At 59.1% G+C, this 25,580-nt stretch overlaps 1 protein-coding gene across 6 annotated transcripts; it reads right to left on the reverse strand.

Moving 5' to 3' along the window:
* Positions 1 to 6,813: 6,813 nt before the first annotated feature.
* ADORA2A (adenosine A2a receptor) lies at positions 6,814 to 23,690 on the reverse strand. Of its 6 annotated transcripts, none has more exons than XM_064481042.1 (4): positions 18,143 to 22,955; positions 17,008 to 17,117; positions 14,546 to 15,109; positions 6,814 to 8,504 (listed from the first exon to the last, which is right to left on the reverse strand). In XM_064481042.1, exons 3-4 carry the CDS (start codon positions 14,866 to 14,868, stop codon positions 7,598 to 7,600), a joined length of 1,230 nt encoding a protein of 409 aa, XP_064337112.1. In that variant the 5' UTR covers positions 14,869 to 15,109; positions 17,008 to 17,117; positions 18,143 to 22,955; the 3' UTR covers positions 6,814 to 7,597. The 6 variants fall into 6 exon arrangements, with proteins under 6 accessions (XP_064337112.1, XP_010985601.1, XP_031298210.1 ...); XM_010987299.3 differs by lacking the exon at positions 18,143 to 22,955 and adding an exon at positions 15,576 to 15,671 and having other exon boundaries at positions 17,008 to 18,111; XM_031442350.2 differs by lacking the exons at positions 17,008 to 17,117; positions 18,143 to 22,955 and adding an exon at positions 23,629 to 23,690.
* Positions 23,691 to 25,580: the final 1,890 nt, after the last annotated feature.

A 25,580-nucleotide genomic window follows, 5' to 3' on the forward strand; every position in this document is an offset into this window, starting at 1 on the left:
GGATGTTCGCATGGTCCATCTGCTTCATCGTTTTGCAGGGAAGGAAATTTGCCACTGTATCCAAAGTCACATGACCCATTCGTGCCAGCAAAGAGCTAAAACCCAGGTCTCTCAACTTCATGGCTACGTTTTTTCCCACCACGCCCAGTCAACACGCTGTACTAACTGCTCACTACGCCCAGCCCTGGGATGGAGGAGATGCCATTCCCACTCCACTCTCTGGGAATCTATAGTTGGGATTAGAATTTATGGTCTAGGTAGGGAGACAGAACATACACTGGTGAGAACCAGCACATTACCCAGCAGCTGGGTCTACCTTAGCTGAAGAAGAGATGTTACCAGAAGTAGGTGACAAACTTCCAGTGCACAGGACCAGCACCAAGTGCTAAAGGAACTTGGAGGAGGGAGGAGAGGCTTCCAGCAGAGGGTTTGGGAGGGCCTTGTGAAGGAGGTGGCTCTTCAGGGGGGGTCACTGAAGCATGAGACATATTGAAAGTAGGGGAGATCAGAGGGACAGCATTCCTAGCAGAGGCCTCCCCAAAAGGGAGAGGCAGGGAATGGGTTAGGAGGGTGGGAGCTGTCCTTTTTGGCTCAGTTGGGGTTGGGGGTAGTGGGTGCAGAGCAGAGCTGCGGCCTGAGTGCACTTCCAGGAGGAGGCTTATGTGATGTGCCTGCAGGGCCCACGGACTGCTCTGGGCAAGCGGGGCCAGGTCGGAGGCAAGCTGTGGGAAGGGTAGTGTGACTGCAGGGGCTGAGTCGATTCTGGTCAAAAGAAATGCAGGGGTTGGTCTGGAGCTTACCCAGGTGCGTGAGAGATGATGAGGCCTCGGCTAACACCGTGACTTTTGAGGGGTTCTGAGGGGCAGAATGGATGGAACAGATGCGGAAGACATCTGGAAAGAGGAATCAGCAGGGTGCAACAGATTGAATATTGGAAGCTAAGGAAAGGATCAGGGAAGTTTGGAGTGGCATCGGGGAGCTGGGGTAGGGAGGCGGTGGGTGAGGACCCTCCCGTACTTCGCCCTCGGGCTCTCATTGCATAGAGTACTTGGTAAATTGGCAAAGTTTTCTTAACTCTGGGCTTTGTGAAACCTTGTCTACCCTGTGTCCGCCTCCTCAAGCTTCTCCCCCAGGTGTCCACATGCCGACTCGATACATCATATGCTACTGCCGCCAGACAGCGATGCGCCTCAGCTGGGGCAGCAGTGCTATCACCACAGGTGGTTCCTGTGGGAGGAATTTCAGGCCGTGGGTGAATTCCGTGCGTACAGGGCACTGGGCACTTTTGATTTCTTTCAGTCCACACCTGGTCCCTGCTCCTCACCTGTATCCATAAACTTGATTCAGGGATGGCTTTATTCTTTTTATACTTTGTCATTCCCTCTTCCCAATCACCTGTCTTCTTCCCCTAGTGCTTATTTGGGCTCCCAGGATCTTGAGAAAGAAAAGCCACTCTTATCTGGCCTTATGTCCTCAAAGTTGAGGGGAGGCCCCTCAAAGGCTCCCAGGGAAGCCCAGGCCCCTTGCAGGCCAGAGAGGCCTAAGGGCCCTTGGAGGAGTCTCCAGTTCTTACAGCCTGGTGGCCTCAAACTGAACTGTAGTTATTCCTCCAGAACTTCTGGGAGCCCCAGGTTGTCCTACTGAGGCTGGTTGTCCTACTGAGGCTGGTTGTCAAGCTGCTTCCCTCTGTGATGTGCACACCTGCTGCCGTGGCTCTCCCAAAGTCCTCTCCAGCCTCTTTCCTCCAACCGTTTGCAGGTTCCAGACCCTCCCTGTTTTGAGCACCTTCCTTTGGCCATTTGTTAAGCCTGCCTGGTGTAACAGAGGGACTCCCCTCTTGAGGCCAGAGCGTCCTCGTAAGGTACTTCTGTCGGTGATCAGCTGTGGTTGTTCAGTTGAGAACTGAGCACCAGCCTCCTGCCTTGAGCCGGGACCCCGGGACCTTGTGAGCTCCCGGGGCTCCTGTTAACTGTGATGCCATGCAGCCGCTTCTTTCTCTGGCATTTTCCACAGAGTTAGCCACCGAGGACCTTAGCAACTGAAACAGTCATTGTTCTGACATGAACTGACGGTAGTTGGGTCTCACTCTTCCCACCTTTCCCTGCACATTTGGTTTTTCAAACTCAGTGCAGGACTTTACAATGATCTCTGCTCAGTTTTAACTGTCCAGACCCCCGAGGTCATTTTGAATCTTGATTCTGTCAGCCCAGACGTTTACTATACCCCTTCTCTGTTCCCTCTTTGATAAGCCTTAACTCTCCAGAATTTGGGACTGGTTGGGGTTGAAGACAGCAAATGATCCACAGTCAGTGTCCCTTGCCCAAGTCATCTACCAGTGTCCACACCCAGCTCCTGGCCCCCACGGACACCAGAGGCTTCCAAGTGCCTGGTTTAAATTCACACTCACCACGCTTCTTTTATCTGGCAGTGGCTGGGCATTTGTGTTACATCCACCTTCCAGAGCACTTTCACATTTATTATCTGTTTTATCTAAAAGCAGGCATGGCAGTTCAGAAAGTGACTTCCCCACAATCAGAGAAGTCAGCGGCAAGGCCACCGTTTGAACTTGGTGCTGACCCTGCCTTCAGAGCTCGGTGAAGCAGGGTGGTGGTTGGCAGGAGCTGCAGGGGCATCTCTGAATGAGGCAGAAAAGTGAGTCAAGCTGAAACCCCAAGAGATAGCCTGAGGTTAGATAAACTGCCTGTCCTGGTCTCTCTCGTCCCCCAAGAAGTTCTGCGTCCAACAACATTTGTGATGTTGGGGTCTGGGCATGAATTTTCCTGAGAGAAAACTAGACAATTTTTTAAAGTCTTGTCTAACTTTAACGATTCCCCAAACCCTTGAATCCAAACCAAGTTCTTTCTCCTTTCCAACCCAACTAGAAAATGTGGGTGGATTGAGAAAGAACAGAAAAGAAAGATCAAAACTGTGACAACCCTCTGACAACATTTTAACTTGAAAATTGCCTGCAAATGGGTGGCATAATCCTGTGTGGGCTGATGTAAATCAGGCACACATCTCAGCTCCCTCTCACCCGTATCTCGTAACAAACACTTTGAAGAGACGGCCCCGACTTGACCGTTGGCTTTTGAAACACTAACTCACTTCAAGCTGCCTGATTCCCCTGTCGGATGAGCTCTTTTCCTGCTCTGAGCTCCCAGAGCCTGTGTCCTGCCGGTGGCTCTCCCTGCCCACTGCCCCGATTGACTGCACCTGGCTAATTTTCTTTAGTTGGTTGTTGCACCTGTGCACCCCGTCCACTGCCTGAGGCCCAGCAGTCATCAGCAGGTGCTCATTAAGGGGTTGAGAGGAACAGAGAGTCAGGAGATGGGGCTCAAGTTCTAGCCTCATCCTTCCTACCGAAGCCCCCTCTGAGAGCTTACTGGTCATTAGTTGCCAGTGCAGATGGCTGATTCTACAAAATCTCTCAGACTCTCTCTCTGCCTTACACACACACACACACACACACACACACACACACACACGCTTCCCTAGACGAGACAAAGAAACATGGATGGCGGTGTGCAAAGCCTTCCCCTAGAGGACACTGGCTCATCACGCCATCGCCTGCCCAGCCTCGTGTTGACACCCTCCACCTGGCCTCTCCCGGAGCCCAGACCCTTTCCAAGCCTGACTAATGGGAAGGCAAGGGGCTTGTTGGGAAGTTCTCCTGAGTCGTTTTCTCCTCTAGCAAAAGAAAGGGTGGGGCCAGAGCATCCCGGAAGGTGCCTCCACACCTGGGCTCTGTGTTCTGTGTGTCCAGCCCTCTCCTTTGAGGCTGTGAGTCATCTGACATTCTCCCGCCCCCTCCCAGCTCCACAGCCTGACAGGGGCCGTCCCAGCAGTGACAGTGACTGCTAATGATGAGTGACAGCACAGTGAGGGGTGCCTTAGGACAGAGCAGGGGTGGGTGTGGGGCGGAGGGGGAGGCCGAAATCTGACACTCTTGCAAGAGTACTCTCTACTTTTTAGTCACAAGGGCACAGACTTGCCTCACAGCCAACTCAGGTCCCCGAGTTCTGTCCCCACAACGTAACCTCTCCCGTCAGCAGAGGGGTGTCCCAGCGTGCTCGCAGCGGCTGGGTCCAACACAGGTGCTCAGAAGGAGAGTGCCCACATGGCGACAGCCCAAGGGACTGGCTATGCCAGGAGCCTGCATGATACAAGGGGACAGAAGCGTGTTCTGGGCGGGAGTGCCGTCCCAACCAGCCTCTCTTTAGGCCCCAGGCATCAGGGAAGGTGCACCAAACCGAACGGTTCCAACTCCCTGAGCAGCTGGCTTCCGAGAGCCCCCTGGGTCCCTGTTTCTCTATCCCAGTTGGAAAGAAGGCGGGCTTCCAGCTCTGGGGTACCAAGTCCCAGCCTGGTAGATCCTGGGGGCGGCCTCTCTCATCTCCTCTTCCTTCCCAGGCTGCCCCTCATCCCCGCCCGGCCTCGGTTTGTCTCCAGAGCCTGGCCGCTGGTCAGTGCGCGTGGAACTGAGCCTCTGCTCAGCCATGGAATCCCCACTTCCCCGCTCCCTGCCCCCAGCTGGCTCCTGGGAACCCAGTGTTTTATGTGAGTCTTCCCAGAGGAAACAACCTTATTAGAAGTGGGGAGAGCTGCAAAGGTAGGGTTTCCAGGGGAAGGGGCAGTCTTCTGGAGGGCCTGCCCCTCATGGTGAGTGATGAGCCCAGCCTCTGCTCACAGGCATGCGAGGGTCCCGGCCATACCTGCCATGGCTGGTGGCTGGGACCCTCACCAGGACGGGTTCTGTGAGGGAATCCTTGCGCTCGGGACAGGCCTGCATGTCCACCCTCAGCCCTTCGGGGAGAGCAGGGAGAGAGCAGAGGGGCCCCAGGACAGAGCTTTAGGGTTCGGAGCAGCCCCGGTAGTGCCCTCAGCATTCCGGCCCAGGGCAGACACGCGTCTGCACCCCACAGGGCCAGCCAAGCCTCACGCCTCACTGCTGCTGCGGGCACCTGCGCCTGTTGAGGTGGGCTTTGCCCACACATGTGTTCACGTGCACGCCCGTCTTCTCTCACGGCCAGGATGACACGTGCATCTCTTCGTGTCGTGTACGTGCGCTTACATGCGAGCCTTGCTCAAGTGGGAGCCTGCACAGAGTGTGTGGTGATGGGACGCTGGGTCCCCTGGGGACCCAAGAGGCAGGGTCACGTGGGCCTGGGCTCCAGAGCCGGCCTACGGGCTGGCCTGAGAGGGCTTAGGGCTCAGTTGTACCAAAGCCTTTCTTGAGGTCCTGGCTTTGTCCTTCCTCAGCCCAAAGCCTGTACTGTGTAGCCCAGCACTCAAAGCTCTGCTCCCTGGAGGCCTCAGAAAAGGCTAGAGAGACAGTGTTCCTTCCTTCCCTACTTTTGTGGTTCTTTTTGTGGCCTCTCCCCATGAGTTGGTCGTGAGGACCAACAATATTTGTGTTCTTGGCTGCCACAGGCACAAACCAGACCACTCCTGTGCCCGCAGCCCGCGCAGACCGAAGTGTGGAGGAAGGAGGAGGCAGCCGTGTGGACAGGGCTGGGCTGTGCGTTTGTTTCCGTCGTTCTGACCCTGGCTGTTCAGAAGAACCCCTGGGGGTTACTGGTGCCTGGGTCCACCCAGTGTCTAAGGCCACGGCTCAGGCGTCAGTGCTTTTCACAGTGCGTAGTCGGTCCAGATGACCTCTGAGAGACGTGACGGTGAAAGATCGCTAACACAGACCTGTGTTGGTCTGGGGACACTCACATGCACGTCTGTGTAGTAAAGGTATAAAGATGAGCAGCGGAGCAGAACGAAATCCAGGTGCAGGAGGCAGGGCAGTAACGTGGGAAGGGGTTGGCTGTCATGTTTCATTTCTTGAGCAGAGTGGTGGGAACATGGTGCTATTTCGTATTTTTTGGTCTGGTTGAAGTAGTTCATCATAAGTTAATGGGGGAAAAAAGATCACGGATTTTGCAGTCGGGCAAACGTGGGTTTTAAGTTCACTTCTGCCACTTACTGGCTGTGCAGCTGGGCCAAGCACTTAACCACTCTGTTCTAGAGGGGGTTTAGTCTCACTTTGGTTTAGTCACCTGTAAAATGAGGCTCCCAGGGCTGCATGAGGATTACCTGTGAAGTGCTAACATTCCTGCCCTGCCTCTGCCGGGAGCGTGCCTGCCAGACTTGAGACCCAGACTGGCCCTTGGGCTGGGCCAGGCTGCTCACTTTCCCCTGGGCCTCAGACTTCTCCATCACAGCAGGACGGCACCACCTCCTTAGGCAAGGGGCCTCTGAGCCGGTGTCAGTGCCGGAAACACCCGTTCCTTATGGGTTTCTTTGCAGGAGTGGGAGGAGGGATGACTCCAGGGGAGGGCAGTTTAGCCACCCCTCCCTCTGTTTTTAGAGCCCTTTGTGGCCTCTCGGCTGAGGGGGGGAAACAGGGCAGTGGGGAGGTGAGGCACAGCTCTGAGAGTAATAGAGAAAGAGATCTTCCTCAAGGCAAGGTAGGAAGGTGATGAGGGAGGGAGGAGCCTGGTCCCCACACTGAGGGACGCCTAGGGCTGGACTCTAGGGGGAGCACAGCAGGAAAAGCGCCCCTCCCCGCACATCCCTTCTCACAGGGATGCTGGTTTGGGGGCTGTGCAGGAACATTTGGATTTTGGTGCAACCCAGCAGCCTGTCCCCTAGGAAGGTGGGAGCCGGGGAGGCCACCCCCTGCCCCTGCCACCCCAGGCAGGCAGACTGGCAGGTCTTCCGTCTGAACATATGCTCACACTCTCACACATGCAACACGTATGTGCATGCCAGGCCTGGCTGTGGGGTAAGGAAAGGAACTCAGACACCATTCTCTTTGCGACAAGCTTAAAACACATCATGGCTCATTTTTACTTTATCTCAGGGGAAAAAAAACAACAACACTCCCTTCAGAAGGAAAGGCGGTTAGACAGGGCCTCCACCTGGGCAGCTCTGAGCCACCTGGGCTCCCCTGTGCTGGCCAGCCCCGACCTCCTCCCTCCCCTGCGCCCATGCCCTGACACCGCTGTTACAAGTCGCGGGACCTCGCGTGGGAAGCGCGCGGCAGCAGGAGAGGGCACCTGGGACTCCCTGGGCCAAATCCTGGTGCCAGGTTAGCAGCAGGACCTAAACAGACCCAGCAGCCAGGAAGGAAAGATAAGAAGATACAAAGGGTTTCCTCACACACAGCTTATGTTTTCTCCTGGAAAAAAAGTCAAACGTCACCTCCAGGCACAGCAGCTCCTGAACCCTTGGAAAGTCTGGGGCGGGTGGTGTGTCTCCCCAGCCTCAGCCAGCCAGCCTGCTCTGCCACAGCTGCTCTGCTGAGGCACGGTGGCACGTCCAGGTGCTTCCGGAGTTGGGGACCAGCCCTGACCAGCCAGGTGCTCTGGTGCTGGAGCCCTGGCCTGATGCAGCGCCTCCCAGCACGAAACGTCCGCTTCCTCGGACTCCATCGCCTTCCTGCTGGGCCTCATGCTGCTCCAGCCGGGGCTCCCTGCTCTCAGTCCAAAGTGGGAACCAGCCACGAGAGGGGTCTCCGGCACATGCACGCTCCTCCCAAACGTGACTGGTTCCGCCAGCCAGCAAGACAACGATCCCCTCCTTTGGAAGGGGCAGACCCAGTGGACTATCAGGACACTCCTGCTCCATCCTGGGCTCGGGGGCCCTCGAGGCTGGGGGACTCTGGGCGCGCTCCCTCGAGCTCGTGGCTGAGGAGCTCCACGTCTGGGAGGCCCATGTCCCCTTGTGACTCAGGGGCACTCCCTCTACTCACCAGCCCCAGGGCGTAGCCATTGGGCCGCCGCTCGGGCTGGGGGGCACTGCCGTTGGCCCACATCCCAGGGGGGTGGCCGTTGAGGCGGAGGCTGAGCTGCTCTGTGTCGCTGTCAGAAGCTGCCAGAGCCCGGGCGCTGGTGCCGCCTGCCTTGAAGGCCTCCCGCCGCCTCAGGATGTGGCTGCGGATAATCTTGCGGAAGGTCTGGCGGAACTCACGGATGCGGTAGGCATAGATGAGTGGGTTCACCACGGAGTTGGTGTGGGAGAGGATGATGGCCAGGTACATGAGCCAGGGCGGGGCATGGCTGCACTTGGAGCAGAAGAAGGTGAAGCAGTTGATGATGTGCAGGGGCAGCCAGCAGAGGGCGAAGAGCCCCACGATGATGGCCAGCGACTTGGCAGCATGGACCTCCTTCTGCAGCGTGGACCGAGCCCGCTCTCCCGGCAGAGGCTGGCTCTCCATCTGCTTCAGCTGGCGCCGGGCGGCCAGGAAGATCCGCAGGTAGACGCCCAGCATGAGCAGCAGGGGCACCAGCACACACGCGAAGAAGTTGTAGTACACCATGTAGTTCATGGGGACCACGTACTCGAAGAGGCAGGCCACCTGGCCCTGCCCGCAGTCCTGCGACTGGTTCCTGCCCTCCCTCTGCTGGCTGCAGTTGTTCCAGCCCAGCATGGGGGTCAGGCCGATGGCAAATGACAGCACCCAGCAGACTGCAATGATGCCCTTGGCCCTCGTGCCGGTCACCAAGCCATTGTACCTGCGGAGAGGAGACCAGCATCAGAGGCCTGGGAACCAGGGCTAGGAAGCCAAGAGTCAGAAACCCAAAGCAGTACCCCGTCCCCCGTCTACTGGCTGTGAGGTCCTGGACCAGCCACTTCTTGCCTCTGAGCCTCAGTGTCCTCTTCTGTTCAGGGGAGCTCCAGACCTTGCCTTTTCTCACAGGAGGTAACAGGAGAGCAGGTGCCCTGAAAAGGGAGACCACTGCACAGATGTTCAGATCATTACTGACTAGTATTACTAGTAGTCCTGGCACTTAACTAGTTTGGTTTGAGGGCATTAATAAGTGATTTTTTGGTGGGGAGGAAGGGAGGAAGTTATCACCTCCCTGCTGGGCTTAGTCAATGCCAGGATGGGTTTCCCTTTAGAGTGAGAACAGGCCAGGAGGGTAGTCACTGGCTGGGGGCAGATCAGACGTGTAGGTGATTCACATCTCTTGTGCTCCATGCTCTTCCTTCACCACTTAGGGTCTCCAGAAGCCCCCAAGAAGAGGCGGCACAGGTGGGTAAAGCAGGGGTGGAGGTCCCAGGCCAAATGAGATACCCTCTCTCCCTTCCAAATTCACCCACAGCACTGGAGAGAGATGAGATCAGTCTGTCTTAACTAACATTTATATACAGCCTTAACATTCAAAAGGAAGGAGTTGCATGAGATACTAAGGTCCAGAGAGAACAAGTAATCTGTCCAAAATCACTCAGTCCTCTAGAGAGTCAGACTAGGTCTGAGACTCCGTGAGTGGCCTGCTCTGCTCGTCCAGAAGCTGACCCAGGCTGACAGAAAGGTGGCGTAGATTTTATTATGAGAACAGGCAATCAAAAAATCATCTCCCTGACTGAGGAAGGCGACCTCAGCAGTGTCTGAGGGATGACCTTGTGTTTAACGGTTTTGATCCTGGCAACACCAGACTGCCCTCCCCTCTACCTAGTAAACCCTACCCATCCTTCAAGTTCAGGTGAGATACCTTCTTGGGAAGTTTCTTACTCAAGGTCAGCTAACTGCTACCCAGTCTGAGCTCCCAAGGCTTCCCAGTATCCATCTCTGCATTGCCAGCAGAGACTGAGACAGGGACACACAGTAGTATCAAGGAAAAACATGCTTAATTCCAGAATTGTAAGTATCCAGAGAAAACAGTCCATGGGGGAGCAAACACAAGGGCCTACAGGTCACAAACATGGCAGGCTGGCAGGTGTCGACCACATGCAGGAGGCAGCGGACCCTGCTCAGCCACCCACCCGCACCACGGTGCTGCGTGCTTCCCGGGGCTGCCAGCTCTCAGGAGGGGCTGGGAGCTGATTTGCTGGGCAGAATCCCCAAGGTTAGTCGTTGTCAACTAATTCAAATTAAGGAGGAGGGGGAGAACCTAATGGACTCTGGCCTCTTACCTAGTCCAACTCCCTCATTGTATAGGTGGGGAAACTGAGGCCCAAGGAGAGGAATTGACTTGCCATGGACATTCCAGAAGTCCAGAGGCAACTTGGACCAAGGTAAGCTGGTCAGTTCTGAATCCATGTGGTAGCTGGGCAGGGCCGTTCCCAGGGGGTCGGGCGCCTGCAGCAGGCTCGGCAGGCGGAGGGCGCACCCCTGCGCACTCCTGCCCGGATGCACAGGGCCTGCGCCGCCCCACCTGCTCTGGAGCCTCAGACCTGAGGTCAGAGGCTGGTTTTGTTTTTTGTTTGTTTTTTTTTTTTGCCATTTAATGCTTATATAGCACTTGCTCTGTGCCAGGCAGTTTTTAGTACTCTACAAATAGTAATTTATATAATCTCGTTGAACAGGAGGCTCTTTTTTAATGTTGATATTTTTCCTGAGCAAAGGAGACTCTGGGTTCTCGCGCTGGTGCATTCGTGTTTAGCCATGTTTTGTCACTGTGCCTCTTTGAACATTAGTTCCCTCATCTGTAAGATGGGACTAAGAATCGGGCCTGGGAGCACTGTCCCAAGAGGGCAGAATGTAGAATCAGTGGGTGGAAGTTACAGGACAGTGGACTGTGGCTCAGTAAGTGAATTCATCCCTCGGGAAACTGGCTGCCTCGGGCAGGGGTCAGCTTCCTGTCGTTTGAGGGCCACAAGAAGAAACAAGCGGTAGCACGGAGGGTGGAGGGCCTGGAGGCCACCTGCTTTGGGGATTTTCAAATTGTTCTCCAGCAGCAACCTTCTAGCCTGCATTCCCAGGCAGTCACGGAGGTGGAGCTGCTGAGGAAGAGTGGGGCTTAATAATATTCACTGAATGAGTGAGTTGGTGAGGAAGCCGGCACCCAGCCTGAAGGCTTCTGGGGATCTCCCTGAAAAATCCCTGCTCTGCCCAGTAGTCTGTGTTTAGATGAGGAAACCAATGAAGGGATGTCTGCCACTGCATTCTGTAAAGGAAGCCCCTCGTGGGGACAGAAACAGCAGACACATTGATAGCACTTGTCTGTGTGTGCAGAGAACGTCTGGCAAGACTCCCAGCGCTGCCTTCCAGGAAGGGAACTGAGATGGTGCAAGGACGACAGTTCTTCCCTATACTCTTTTCTTCTTTTTTGATGTTTTAGTACATGTGGGTATTATTTTAAAAAAAACAAACACCAAACAGATTAATTTTGTTATTCAAAAGACAGCCTCTTAGGCTGGCAGCCCTGGATCTAGGCTTTCGGGGGACTGGGTCAACATACGGCCTGAGAGAACCATGGCCAGGCCACAGCCTGGTGCTGCAGCACCCTGAGCTGTGTCTGTGATGGAGGCAGTCACTCCTTGACATGAACTGTCTGGTGGAAGGGGTATCAAGGCTATCCAGCATCACACTCTGCTGTTCTGAGGAGCCCAGAGGTATCCAAGAAGCCAGTGCCAGAGCCCCCACATTTGAAGGTGCCTCTGCATCCTATGTCCTCCAGCTCACAGGGTGCCCTTTCCTGGAGCTCCCCATTACTCACATTTGGGGTTCACCCTATGATCCAAGAATGCCCACCACAATTTTTGCCCTATAATCAGGAGAAGGTGGTGCTTTCCTAAGTTGTCCAAAGGATTCAGTAACCAAGAATTGAAGGGCCACTGACCCACGGGTGAAAGTCAGACTCTGGCACAGTTAGGCCTGAGCCAGTGTCACACCCTCCCTGCTGGCCTGTTCTCCTCTGTCACCTCTTCCTGGCCCAGAGCCTGCGTGCTCATTCCTTCCTTGGGGCCTTTGCCCAGGCTTGGCCCCGTCTTGTTACACCTGCCCCAACACATGCCGCCCATCTGAACACGACCCACCTCCAACCCCACTGACCCGTGGTGTCACCTCCTCCAGGAGCCCTAGTCCTCTCTCCCGATCCTGCCCTCCTTAGAAGCCAGAATATTCAGGTTTTGTCCCCCACCCCCACCCCAGGGCAGCTCACCACACAGGACTCTGCTGCCCATAGGAGGCCTGTTTCCCAAGGAGAGCAAGCGGTCACCAGGGGCCAATGTGACAGACAAGGGGTGTGACATTCCCCTGGGAAAAAAAAGCCCTTTTTCTCTCGCCCTGGGATTCCTGTCCTCTGGGAGTTGAAGTGCTCCCATCATTGCCTCTGGCCAGGCTTCTGTTTCACTGACTTCCTGAGCAGGCCCAGCCCTAGCCCAGCAGGGTCCCTGCAGTTGGAAGGAGCACATAGAGTTTTCAAAACTAAATTCTTTAAAAAAAAAAAAAAGGGAAAGGAAAGAAGAGAAATGAATGGTGTAGGCCTGGGACTAGGCATCCAGAGCAGAGGTCAGAGGCCAGAATTCAGAGCAGACGAATGGACCTACTGAGTGGAGCAGGAAATTACACGCAGGGGAGCTGATTCCCAGCTGGAAGGGGACGGCGGGGCGGGGCGGGGCGGGGGTGGCTCCAGGTTCCCGTCTGCCTCCATCCGGTCACCCCTTGTGGCCATCTCCCTGTCAAGAGCCCCCAAGGACACCTTCACACACCTCAACCTCCTCAGCCCTCGCAGGCCCAGGCCCCTGAAGAAGAGGAAGTGGGGGGACCCAGGGGGGTCTGGAGCTGCGGGAAGGGCCCTAGAACCCCCACATCAGGAGGCATTTTTCCTTCTCCTGCTCTGGCCTCCCCATGAGTAACAAGAGGGTCATAACATCCGCTTGGCCACAGTGCTGGCCGGGAGGATCAAAGGAGATGCTGCGCTGACATCCTCTGGCAGCCGTGGTGCGCTCTGCCCCGGGGGAGGGTGAGCATCCTCATCACCGTCATCCCCATCGGCTCCCAGATCCGAGAGACCCAGGCTGACCCTTCCAAAGGCTAGTCAGTCAGAGCTCAAACGGCCAGGGTCTGGGTGGAGCCAGGTCCCGCTCTGGAAGGTCGTGGGAGTCGAGGATGCAGCTGGGGCTGAGGAGGAAGTGCCAGGTCCAAAAGGAGCTGGGTCCCCACCCACCCAACCCTGCCACCCTTCCTCAGGGCACTGTCACTCTAGTCCACTCACTGGACCCTCAAAACACCTTTGTGAGCTCAAAGGGACAGAGACCTGGCCCCTTTACAGATGAGGAAATGGGCCCAGAGGGTGGCAGCTGACTTTCCAGAGTCACAAATCAAGTCCCTCCTTTTGCTTCGAGGAGTCATTCTTCTGACTCCTAGAAAACAGAGAGGAGAAAAAGAAGCAGCGGCTCTTTCTACTGAGACCAGCAGGCCTGTTCTCTCCCTCAAATCCGCTGCCCCTTGAATCTGGGAAGAAAACGAGAGCAAGGCCTCTGCTCTCCCCCAGGGCTAGCCCGGCTCAGCCCACCCTCAGCCTGGCCACAGCATGGACGCCAGTCCACCTGGGAGCCGTCACACAGGCCTGTGCTCTGAGCTGTCCCTCAGTGAGCTCTGCTCTGCCCACTAAGGCTGGCCCTCTGTTAGGCCAGCCAGAGTGCCCTTCTCTTTTGACAAGGGTCCTAGGCTTTCCTGAGACACAGAGTGTCCCAGAGGGCCACACAGAGACCAGCTCCCCAGAGACCGAAGGCTCAGAGGGCAGCAGGCACATTTCTTCCCAGGCCCAGTCCCGACTCTGCTACCAGCTTGCTGTGTGGCCTTGGGGGCTGGTTGCCTCCCCTGAGCCTCATTTTTCCATCCAAAAGATGAGAGGAAATGACCTCTAAGGGACCCCTTGGGTTTGACACTGCAAATCTCCTCTTGCTTATCGAGCCTGTCCCCACTCCTGGCCAAGGCACCCTCAGGCCATGTAGGGCTGGTGGGGCCTGTTCTGTAGGTAGGCCCCCACCTGTTTCAGAGGATTCACTGCTGGACGGGGCACAGCATCCTTTGAGACCTGCCTGCAGCCACCGAGGCTGTGGAACCCAGCTTCAGGTTGGAGAGGCAAGGAGGTAGGGCAGAAGGCCCTCCGGGGAGGGACACTTTCTAGCTTCCTCCATGGCAGGAGGTGGAGGCTGCATTTAAGTGAACTCAGCCTCAGGGACAGTCTTCATTTACACAATACATGGCTGAAGTCACTTCACAAAAGTTTTACCATAAAAACCCCAGTCCTCCGACCACTCCCCAGCTGTCTCGAGATCCTGAGCAGTTGGTGACTGAGGAGCACAGAATTTGCACAGAGGCCCAAGTGACTCACCAGGGCGTTTAGCCAAGTCACTTCCCCTCTCTGGGTCATTTTCCTAATGTGCAAACTGCAGGCCAGCCGGGAGGGGCAGGCAGGCTTCTAGCTCTGAGCTCCTGTGGTTTCCCGTGGTAGCCACCCCGCCCCAGCATCACGCTCTGTGAAGAACTGCCCAGGCACACACACCAGGCCTTGGCCACACACATCTGCCAACAGCCAAAACATGGCAGCCTCAACCACATAGCCTGGGGGAGCCTGGGGAAGGCCAGTGTGCCCTGTGCCCACAGGGATCAGCTGGAGTGGCATGGATGCTGGCCACATGCTAAGCCCTGGGCAGCCCCAGACTGAGCTCCACAGCCCTGTCCTCAGCTCAACATACTGACATGAGGCCAAACCCTGACCCCAAGTTCACCCTGGCACAGGCAGCTGTCTCACAGATGTGGCCCCTGGCACGAGGCATGCCACGGAAGAGACCCTGGGGCAGCCCCCAACCCCCAGCTCACCGGAGTGGGATGCGGATGGCGATGTAGCGGTCAATGGCGATGGCCAGGAGGCTGAAGATGGAGCTCTGCGTGAGGACCAGCACGAAGCAGGCAAAGAAGAGGCAGCTGTGGCAGGCGGCACAGAACCCCATGCTGATGGTGATGGCAAAGGGGATGGCGAGGACCCCCACGGCAATGTCGGCCGCCGCCAGGGACACCACAAAGTAGTTGGTGACGTTCTGCAGGTTGCTGTTCAGCCACACAGCCCAGCACACCAGCACGTTGCCCAGGATGGCCAGTACAGCAATGGCCAGCTCCACCATGATGTACACCCAGGAACCCATGGTGGGCACAGCCGCCGCCGGGCGGGGTCAGCAAGGACGCGGGCCGGGCCAGCTCACGGTCCATAGCTGCAGCACTGCCGGCCCTGCCCAGGCCCTGAGCCCCTTCTTCACAGGAGCCAGGAGCGTCCCTGCCAACGAGGGGCCGCCTCTAGGGCCTTTTCAACCCAGCCTCCAGAAGCCAGGCCCTCTCCAGGGGCTCTGGCGGCATCTTGGCTCAGCTCGGCCTGAGTTCCTGAGGTACCTGCCAAGGGAGAAGCCTTGTGAGGAGCTGGACCGCTAGCCGCGGGGCACAGCTGCAGATTTCCGGGGCGGCCCTCCGTGCAGGCCAGGTGTCAGCCGGAAGCCCACCTGCTGGCCTGCAGCACCCTGCCTTTCCCACCCCTAACAGAGGCCGGGGACCAGCCTGTCTCTGCATTTCTTCCGGGGAAGCCGGGAACTTCCAGTCAAGTTACTTGTGATGGCCCCCCCATCAGCTCCTCAAGCATTCTGTGGCAGTCCTGCCTGTCTCCCAGGTTCCTGAGCTCACCACCACCCCACAACCCTCCATCCTGGAAAGGCCTCCTTAACCCCCGGGTCTCCCAGGGCCACCCACCTCTCCCTCTCAGCCTGCTTCCATCTGCTGCACCCCCAGAGCTCTTCCTGGGAACCACCAGCACCTTCCTATGCTGCCCACAAAGGAGCTGCCCAGGGGCCCCTAGAGCTCCAACCTGGAAGGATCGGGTAGATGTCTGGTCCTGTCTTCCACTGCCAGCAGGCAAGCCCCCTTGCCCTCACTGGTGGTGCTGGAGCACAGGGCGCTGGAGCTGGCACAAAGGGAGCCACCCCTCAGCAGCCCCCGCCAGCTGACTGCACATCTGGGCGGGGCAGCAGCCTCCCCCTCACTCCTTCCACCCACGCCCGCTCCCCAGCCTGCTCCTCGGCCTGGCTGGTACACTCAGCCAGGACTTGCTGGGGGACTGCAAGCAAGAATATTTTTCCTTTCTAGGTCTCAGTTTCCCCACTGACACATTGGAGAGGTTGGACCCTGATAGCTTCTGGGGGCCATTTCTGTTTTCACCCACAATTCTATGAGAAGAAAATAAACATGCTTGAAAGGGCTCCCCCAGAGGCAAAATGTCCTAGAAATGTAAAGAATTAGTGACACTCCGTAAAAGGAAAAGTCTTAGTCTCCCCAGCCCAAACCCCCAGTGACACCCACCCACCAAGCTTGTGAAATAGTCTCTGTCCCCCTGCCAGCCCAGGGCCCCCTCCCCACCAACTCTGCCCCCCGTCACACTCACCTGTGCTGCCCGGCGGTGTCCCCCAGGCCAAGTCCACCCCCTCCTTTGCCCCAGGCCCAGGTGTACACAGGCAGTGTCTGCTGCCTGCCTGAGCACAAGAGGCTGAAGCTGCCTTTCAGCCGCTCGCTGTGGGGTCAGGGCTGCATCCTGCCTCTCCTCCAGGACCCGAGGGATCAAGTGGGACCGGTAGCCTTGGGAGAAGGTCGCCTGTGGTCCCTGGCTGTATTCAGAGGGCCAGGCCCCCCCATCCAGGAGGTGATGTATGAACCCCATTTCCTTCTAACTCCTATGTGCTTCAGGCGGCTGGAGCTGGGTGGGCGCGGGCTGCAGCCACACCTGAGAGTCATCCCTGTGCCCACTAGGAGGCTTAGAGGGGCGCGCCCAACACCAGGGAGCAGGAGAGAGATGAGGAGGCCCCTGAGAACCTAAGGGGTTCCTGCAGCCGAGGGCTTCTCCCAGGCCTGGCAGGGGCGTGGCCACAAACGAGTCCCACTGAACCCCTGCTGTGCACAGGGCGCTTGCCAGCCAGCTGCTTACACAGCACGTCACTGATGGAGGCAGGGCAGACCAAGTCTCCTGGTCCATCCCTGGCTACACAATGCTCCCGGCCTGCAGCCCAGAGCAGCGTTCACCAGGGGCACCCTGATCACAGGGGCTATGTGTCCAGGGTCTTGTCCTCCTTCTGCAGAAGAGAAGTGGCAGGCCCAGACCTGCCTCCTATCTAAGGGTCTCCCAGGTCCAGCACCAGTAGGCCACTGGCCAGTCAGGCCCGGCGAGCCCCGGGGACCCTGCCTCCCACCACCAGGGAGCCCCCCCCCGCCTTCCTGGCCTCTTCATAAGGCCCTGCTAGCCTCCTTACCCTGGCTTCAGCCAACAGCCCAGGCCAGAAGCCTGACTCAGCCCCAGTCTGTCGTCCAGATTCAGAGGGCTCTGCTGGGGACAGATGAGGTGGGACCGCCAGTGATCCACCTGACTCAGAGAAGTACATTTTTGTGAGCTGAGGCTGGGCTGTGTGGCCCCACTGCCCAGAGCCCTACTGATGGGGTCCCCCAACTAGCACCTACCCTGAATGCTGGGCTGACTCCACGTGAGCCGGGCTGCCTGGCATGGAAGGGCATTTGGGGACCCTAACCCAACCCTCTGTTCAGTGAGGGTCTCCTGGCAGCCCCGAGTGCCTGCCTATAGCCCCCCAGTTCTCAGGGTCTCCCCACAACCTTCTGTACTGTGGGCTCCCAGGTCTACAGCACCTGGCACCAACACCCTTCCTGCTGTCCTCCAGGCTGGGGTGCCCATCCAGGTCTCCCTGGATGCAGTAGACCCTCCTGCCCATGTCAGTCCTGCAAGGAGCCAGACACATCTAATGCACCCGGGCTGGCTAGGTCCTAAAAGGTTGCCTCCCTGCACATCGGGCTCCCCAGTAGTCTTCTACAGCTTTCCTGCAGGTCCCCCCACCAGCTGCTGCCAGCACATCCCAGGGTGAGGCTCACTGGCCCCAGGAACAGCCTGGGTATCACCAAACTAGAATCTCCCAGCCCCAAGCGAAGCGCGTCAGTGGCGCCCAGGGCACCGTGAGGCAGGCAGGGCAGGGAGGAGAACAGGAGGAGGTCGGAGCTTCCCAGCTGTCAGCCCAGGGTTGGGGGCACCCTAACTTGTGGCCTTTGCCAGATTTTTTCAATATAAATGCTCCCTTCATGGCCTGTTTCAAGCTACTGATGTGTCACTGACAGGAACTGGGAATCAACCATACAGTCAGCCAGCTGGGGAGAACTGGGTTCCGGCCACCACCGCGCCATCAAGGCCTGTGCTCTCCGAAGGGCTACCTGCCTGGACTCCTCTCCAAACCCTCTTCAATAGTGGGGCTTGCTTGGGAGCACAGGAAATGAGGGTGCAGGGGCTCTGGGGGTCGTCTGTGTTCTCATCAGCCAACCCCATGAACCCTGCTTTACAGATGAGGGATCTAAGGCCCAAAGAGACTTATGACCTCCCAGCCTCACCATGAGCATGAAAGGGCGGAATGGAGCTGGGGAAGTGCCCTCGGAAAGCAGCAGCAGGAAGATTCCCGGGGCCTCCTGGCCCCTCTCTGCTTCCCTCCCTTCAGAGGCCTCTAAGAGCAACAGGAAGGTTGGAGGCGTGGGGAGGGGCCTGGGGGCGGGGCCACAACCTGGCAATTTCCTATCCCTCTGTTGGCTCTGTCTAATTAATCCTTGAGTCATCTGTTGCTAGCCAGGAGGGGAAATTAAATACTATTAATATAATGTTTCCGTGTGATTGTCCCTTGCTGGGGACAGGGCAGAGGGCAGAAGCTGTCCCATACAGACTAGGTCACATGCTGGGCAACGTGCTAAATAAGCCTTGAGAGGACAGCCCCGCGGGTTCCCCAGCAGTCACTCAAAACTGCCGCTTCTTCCCAGCTTCCTCCTCACCCTCCACCGGCCTGGCCACATTAATTAAAATGCGATTTAATCAAACCCACCAGTTTCCTGGCTCCTTGTACGTCACACTAGTGAGGCTTTCTGTACACATGTCCAGATGGTGGCTGTACCCCCCAGAGTCTGCTGGACAGAGGTGCCCGCCAGCTTCCAGGCAGGACCCTGCACACCTGCTCCTGGGAGCAGCTATGGGCAGTGTACCAAGACCAGGGTAGGGATATGGACCTCTCACAGCCGTGCTGGGCCTGTTCCTGGGCTCCCAGCCTGAGAACCCTCCACTACTTCCTCATAGCAAATGTTTCCAAATACGTACTCTGTGCCAGGCAGCATCCCCGCTGCCGGACCGCAGGGAGCTCTGTGCCACCTGCCAAGCCTGCGCCAGGAGACTGTCCTGAGAGCCAGCTGCTGCCCCAGTATGCAGGTCACTCCCCGCCTCCAGGACCTAGCTCCCACCTAAGAGGAGCCTGCAAGCCACAATTTCAAAGCACAGGAGGAAAACGGAGGCTAAGCAGCAGTGTAAAATATGATTCATTCCTTCCAGAAGAGCTGAAGGTGATAGAGTAATCTACTGATACCTTTCAAAGGCAGTTAGGATCTTCAAAGAGATAAAGAAACAGAATCCATAAGCCAGAATGAGAATGACTGGCAGAAACAAAACAAGAACCAGCAAATATGAGCAAGAAATAGTATAGAATCCTGGAGATGAAAACAGGAATTGAGATGAACACAAGTGACGTGACATGGTGTGCACACAGTTGGGACAGCTAGGGGTTTGAAGACGGCCCTGGGGAATTCTCAGACCGTCTATGGGGGGGTACTTGAGAGAAATGGAAGGCAGACTGAGGAGCACTGACATCCTGACTCAGAGTGGAGGAACAGCTGAACTCAGGCAGCTCAGCTCCAGCCACAAGCCCTCCACTGGCTCTGCCATGACTGGCCTGGGCACAAGCCTCCCAAACCCCAGGGCCCCAGGACCCACTGAGCCCCTCTCCAAACCCGGCACTCGGGTGGGGCAGTGTCCTCGGGCGCTGCCTGGAGGTGAGCATCTGCTGAGGGGGGTGCCTCTTCCCTCCCTCCCTGAAGGGCTGCCAGTGGCTCCAGCTTCAGGAACTCAGTGTGGGCTGGGCCTGCGGTCCCCAGGCAGGTCCCAGTGGTGTGCCCTCCCCTACAGCCCCTTAAGTGTGCAGCTGCTGCTCTCAGTGCCTGGGGGCAGGACGTGGGCAGGAATGCAGCTCAGGGCCCGCTCACTGCACTGAGCCCGGCCCCTAGAGCAGCCTCCGGGCCCGCCAACGCCCTTCTCCCTACTGGGGGCCTAGAATCCCCCTCCCATCCCCTCGTGTCCAGGCCAGATGCCAGAGAGGCTGCCGGCTCCCAGACTGAGGTGGCCACCTCACCTGACACCCCCTCCAAGGGGCCTCTCCACACACCAGGTGCCGGGTGCCCCACCTTGTGTCGGAAGGAACCCAAGTGAGGTCCTACTCCGTCTCACACTCCCCGAGACGCGGAGCAAGAGGCTTCCCCTTTGCACCGCAGCTCCTCACAGGTACAACAGGCCACAGCGAGATGGCACCTCCCTCACGTGAACCCTCTAACGGCAGGATGACAGGCACCATGATGCCTGCAGAGGACAAGATGGGGGGACGCTTCTCAGTGGCCCTGGGAACACAGACCCTGGTGGGTGAAAGGCTGGCCTGCTGAAGGGGCAGCGCCAGGTGCACGGCCCCAGGGACTCCTGGGGGCTGGCTCCACTGAGGACAGGAGGGGGCGGGCCCACTTCTGGGGTCCCTGGGACACAGATTCAATGATGCAGCCCTGGAGGCTGAAGGGAAAGGGCCAGAGGGTCAGACAGACCAGCTCAAGCACAGCCCTGCCTCTGCTCCTTGGCCCACTTGGCTCCTCGTACCTGGCTCATGGTTTGCAGAGGCCACCAAAGGGCCAGAGATGAATGTTCCTGTGACAGATGGGCAGAAGATACCAGTTGTGGGGGTCTCTGGCAGAGACCACAAGCCCAGACACTAGGGGAGGCACCAGAGTGGCACTGAGCGCCCCTCCGTGGCACACCGAGGCAGCCTTTCTTCCAGGTGACGGCTGCGCTGAAGGGAGCAGCAACTTCTGAGACAGACCTGTCCTTTAGAAGGAGGCGTGGGCCAGAGGGATCTGGAAAGGTTCTCAGAGGAGGGGCTGCTGGGGCTGGACTGGGAGGATGGGGAGGAAATGAGGGCAGATTCCAGGCAAAGTCCACAGCCTGTTTGAGGCTCACGGGCATGTCAGAGAAGGCCTGAGGGGGTCCTGAAAATCTGGAGCATCCCACCTTCCTGACCCGCCTCCCCATGCACGAGTGAGGGCACCTGCTCTTCCCTTCCATCCAGCCCCTCCGGTCCCTGTTGGGACCCCATGGCTTCCACACCCTGGGGAACCCTTCTGTGATTCTGTGGGCAAGAGCTGGGTCCTCTGCTACTAAACTGCCCCTTCCCACCATCCAGAGCCCCCAGCCCTGCCCAGGAGGTGAGCAGTCTCTGGGAGGCTCCTGCCCACTCCCCACTTCCCGTCCCTATCAGGCCCAGCACGGACCTCCAGGGTCCCACTCTCAGGCACCACGCTTCCACTGCTCCCTCCAACCTCCAGATCATGGGGCAACACCTCCCTTCTGTGGTCGCCAACACTTCCCTGGACCCAGACCCCTTCCCTAGGGGCTCGAATTCGTCCTTTTGCCAACTTAGCACCTGACCCTAATGGTCCCCTCAGGCTCCCCTGACACACATACCGGAACCTCTTCTCAGCCTGTCCTTCAAGCCTCTGCCTTCCTCCTGGCCATGCTCCCCTGGGCTCTCACATGTGCACACCTTGCAGCAGACACACCAGACCCCACAAGACGCCTGGGGTGGCAGTCCCAGCTCACTGGGAGTCAGGTGGCTCAGGAATTAGGCAAGTTAAGTGGGAGCAAGAGCTGCTGAAGGACTTCAGATCACTGCTGAGAGCCACCAGGGGCTGGGATCCCACACAGCAGACACTGCCCAGAGCCACCCAGAGGCCCTGAGTTTTGCAGGGTGTGATGCTTGCTCCCAATGCAATGCTAGTCCACATCTCCCTCTGCCAATAGGGATCCGCTGTGTCCCCCAACCCTGCAAGGCTAACAGCCTCCCTCTGGGGTTCCCCAGCTCAAGCACACACTCTAGCCTGTCCTCTGGTCACCCTCAACTCCCACAGTCAATGCCCATCTCATTTACTCTCCACCACAACCCTGAACATTAAGCATCACTCACACCACCATGCTTGCTTTACAGATGAGAAGATGGGTTTGCTGGAGCAGTGAGCTGCCTAGCGAGTCAATCAAGACCAGAACCCAGGTCTGCACTGAAATTCCTGGTCCATTGGGCTGCCCTTGAAGCCAGCCACTGCCCTCTCAGGCTGTGGACTCTTAGGGGCAGGACCAGGGTGTGGTTGGGAACCTGCACTTCCCAGGCCAGCATGAGGGAGGCAACGCACAAGCCCCCCAAAGCCCTGCTGGCCCAAAGCCTGCCTCTTGCCAGTCACGTCTCAGCTGCCCTCAGCCTCCCTGAGGCAATGAACAGGGAAGACAGCTTAGCCCAGAACCTGGTCTGCTCTGGGGGGATGCAGAGGGAGGGGCAGTGGCCCAAGGGACGCCAGGACCTGGGAGAGCCAGGGAGACCCTCGAGGCCAAGGGCACCGCAAGGAGGTGGGATGGGAACCTGGGGTGGAGGCCTGACCCACGAGGCAGAGCCTTCCCAGCCCACCCAAGGCCTCCGGGACCAACCCCAGCAGGACTATGAGGCAGCCCCTACACATCCTCCCTGGCCCGCTGTGCTCCAAAGAATTCTCCACCATGGCCCCCAGGGCCAGGACCCCCAGGGGCAGCCCTGGCTGGGCATGGGGGTGACGTAGAGGGTCTTCTGGAGGGTGCAGAGGCTGGGAGTCCTCAGCAGCTGGACAGCAGAGACTGAGGGGAGGGCAGCCTGAGCTCCAGGAGGGAAGAGAGCGCAGGCACTGCGAGTGGAAGCGACCTGGGTGCCGCCGGGGATGGGGAGGGAGAGCCGGCTCAAGGGGCCGGCCTAGTCCTCCCCCGGGGACAGCGCCAGTCCGGGGGGGAGGGGGTGGGGACCCGCCTTCCACTTCTCGCTTCTCTCTTCTGCCCCGCGGAGGCCTCGGCCTCCGCCTTCCTCCCATTGTACAGTCGGGGAAACTGAAGTCTGAAGCGCGGTGGCCGCGCCCGGAACGAGGACATCTCTGCTCCGCCGGCCGGGGCCCCTCCTTAATCCCCTGGGCACCCTGCGCCAAGTCCCTCGAGGGCCGCCACCATTCCCGCCATTCCTACCTCGGCGCAGGGCAGCCCGGCGGACGGCCAGCACTGTCCGAGGCGCGTCCCTGTCCCGCCCGTCCCCCGGCCTCCCCTGGGTCCCCTGAGTCCGGTTCCCGCCACCACTGCCCCCAGGACGCTCCTGCGCTCGGCCGGCGTTCGATTCCGCTTTCTCGCCGCGCCCCAGGCGCTCGGGACGCCGTCGGCTCACCCAGCCTCGCCGTAGCAGCGGGCTGTCCGCCCGCCCGCTCCACCTGTGGAAGTCCTCGTCCGCGGGGCCCGGCCCGCCCTGCTCAGGCCCGGCCCGGCCCGGACGCGGCCACGGGCTCACGGAGAGCCCGGCGGCCCGTGGCCCCGGACGCGCCCGCGACGCTCCCGCCCCTGCCGCTGGGGCAGCCGCGCTCTCGCCCCTTCCCCTCCCCTCTTACCCCGCGCACCTTCCGGTCCAGGTCGGGGCGGCCCAGCGGGTCCGCACGCTGCCCCCCGACCGGGCTTCGGGAGGCGGCCGCGCCTGAACCGCCCCTGCACCGCCCCTGCATCCGCCGCCGCCGCGGGCAGGGCTCGGACCCCGGCCCGCGAACTCGCTCTCGGGGCGGCGGGAAGAGACGGAGCAGCGGGGCACCTGAGGGAGGGGACCCACGCGCCCATCCTCCCGGCCCGGCGGCTTCCGACGGCCCCACGCCGCCCGGCCGCCCACCTGGGACCCTGGGAACCCCGGACCCGGGACCCCACTGACCTGCCGCTCGCGCGCCGGCTCCCGCTGTCTCCGCGACCGCTCGGGCTCCGGCTCCGGCCGCGCCGCCCGCGGGCGCCCCCTGCAGGCGGCTGTCAGACCCGCGCGGTCCTCGCCCCGCCCCGCCGTGCGGGGAAACCGAGGCCCGGAGGGCTACAGGGCGGCCGGCCGCGGTCCCGCAGCGCGCCCTCCCGGCTCTCGCGTCAGTTACGGCCTTTTCCACCCGCACCGCACCCTCCGTCGACGAGTCTCCCCCTTTGGGACCCGGGCCCACAATCCTCCACTGAAAGTCCCCAGAGCTGCCCCTGCCGCTGGCTCCGGACCTCCCGGGGCTTTGATGTCCGTCCTCATCCGCGCTAGGCGGGGCCGGTGCCCCTGTGCCATCCCGGGAAGCGCCCTGTGTCTGCTCCTCCTCAAATGTCTCCGTGTCCCCCCCACTTCCTGAAGGAGAAAGTTCAGCCCGCCGTACTAGCCTTGCCCTCCCTTCTTGAGTCTGGCCCCGGGCTGGTGGGGGAGCTGGCACCTCAGCTCAAAGGATGCCTGGAGGAAGCCAGCCCCAATTTCCACTGGTCCCCTCTGAGACCTCGCCAGCTCTGGTGCGTGGTCAGGCCCTGGCCCCCTCCCCGACTTCTCTGAGCAAAGGGAAGTGGAGTCACATTCTGTACGGCAGACTGACATGGAATCTCCGACCCTCAGCCTGGGAGTCCATCCTCCTCCTCCTCTCCCAGACCCATGTTGTGTAGACTCCAGATTAGGAAGGACCTCACATCTGGCCCCAGCCCAGCCCACAGGGGGACCCTCTTCAACCCTTGAATCTGGACAGCAGTGGATTAACCCCAGTTCTGTGCCAGAAGGACGGACAAGCCACTCAAGAGACCAGGATGTTGGTGGCCAAGGGCTTGCAGGAATCTTGCATTCTCGAACCTCCTGGGACTGGCAGAGTCAAGGTATGGGGCTGTGCAGGCAGGAGCATGTCTCGGCAGCAGCCCCGCAGGCCTCAATAGGCGCTTGGCCAGCTTTTCAGTACATGGAGCAGGGAGTGAGGTGCCGGTCACTTGCCGGGACCCAGCCTCCACTGCCGGGAAGCCTCCTCCACTTGTCCCCAGCCCTATTTGGCCAGCTTGGATCCCCTGCTCCGTTTCCCCAAATGTCTAGCACCCCCCCCCCCCCACTGCCACCTGGCGCCAGAGGCAGAGAAGGGTGGGGTGGGAGAGGTCCTAAGATCTCGTTCTCATGTGAGAATGTTCAAATTGGGAACATTACCCTGTCCCCGATACCTTTCCAACCTCCCACTTGATCATCGCCCCCACTCCCCCAAGTCCAGGCCTTTGTCCAGTCCTAGCTGGCTCTGCTGTCCTGGCCCGCGCTCACCTCCAGTGAGGGGGAAAAGAGACCGAAGGAGCCCACCCCCGTCCCCCCATGGCCCTTGCTTACTTAGTGAAGGAGCGCCCCCACCAGGTGGGAAACTGCCCTGGGGCCGCAGCTTGGGTTGCCATGGGGCTGTGACTTCCCTGCCAGCCTTGAGGGACCCTTGCCTCCTCACTTTAAAATGAGACTGCTGTCTTTTTGCCCTGCCACCTTCTGAGCTGCGCCCATCAGACCATGAGGGACTTGGGGGGGGGGGCGCTGCCCAGCCAGGGACCCTCACCCCAGGCCCTTGGCTTTCCATTCCTGATTTTGTGTGGGGCAAACTCCTACAGCTGAGACAAAACCCTCCTGCCCACACCTGCTGGGCCCATGTTCAGTCAAATCCTTGCTCTACAAACATGCAAGAAACAGCTTGTCTGGAGAGTCACCTGGGGCCCAGAAGGGACCATGGGGATTCATAGGACAGGGACCAACACTCAGCCAATCCCGGGGTCACTCTTGTCCCCTTGCCCCCAGTGTGGGCCCGCATGAAGCTCTCCCCTACCATTTCCATTCTGGGGCCCAGAGGCCCTCCTGCCCAGACCTCG

The sequence above is a fragment of the Camelus dromedarius genome, chromosome 31, assembly GCF_036321535.1.
Source record: "Camelus dromedarius isolate mCamDro1 chromosome 31, mCamDro1.pat, whole genome shotgun sequence".
NCBI lineage: Eukaryota > Metazoa > Chordata > Mammalia > Artiodactyla > Camelidae > Camelus > Camelus dromedarius.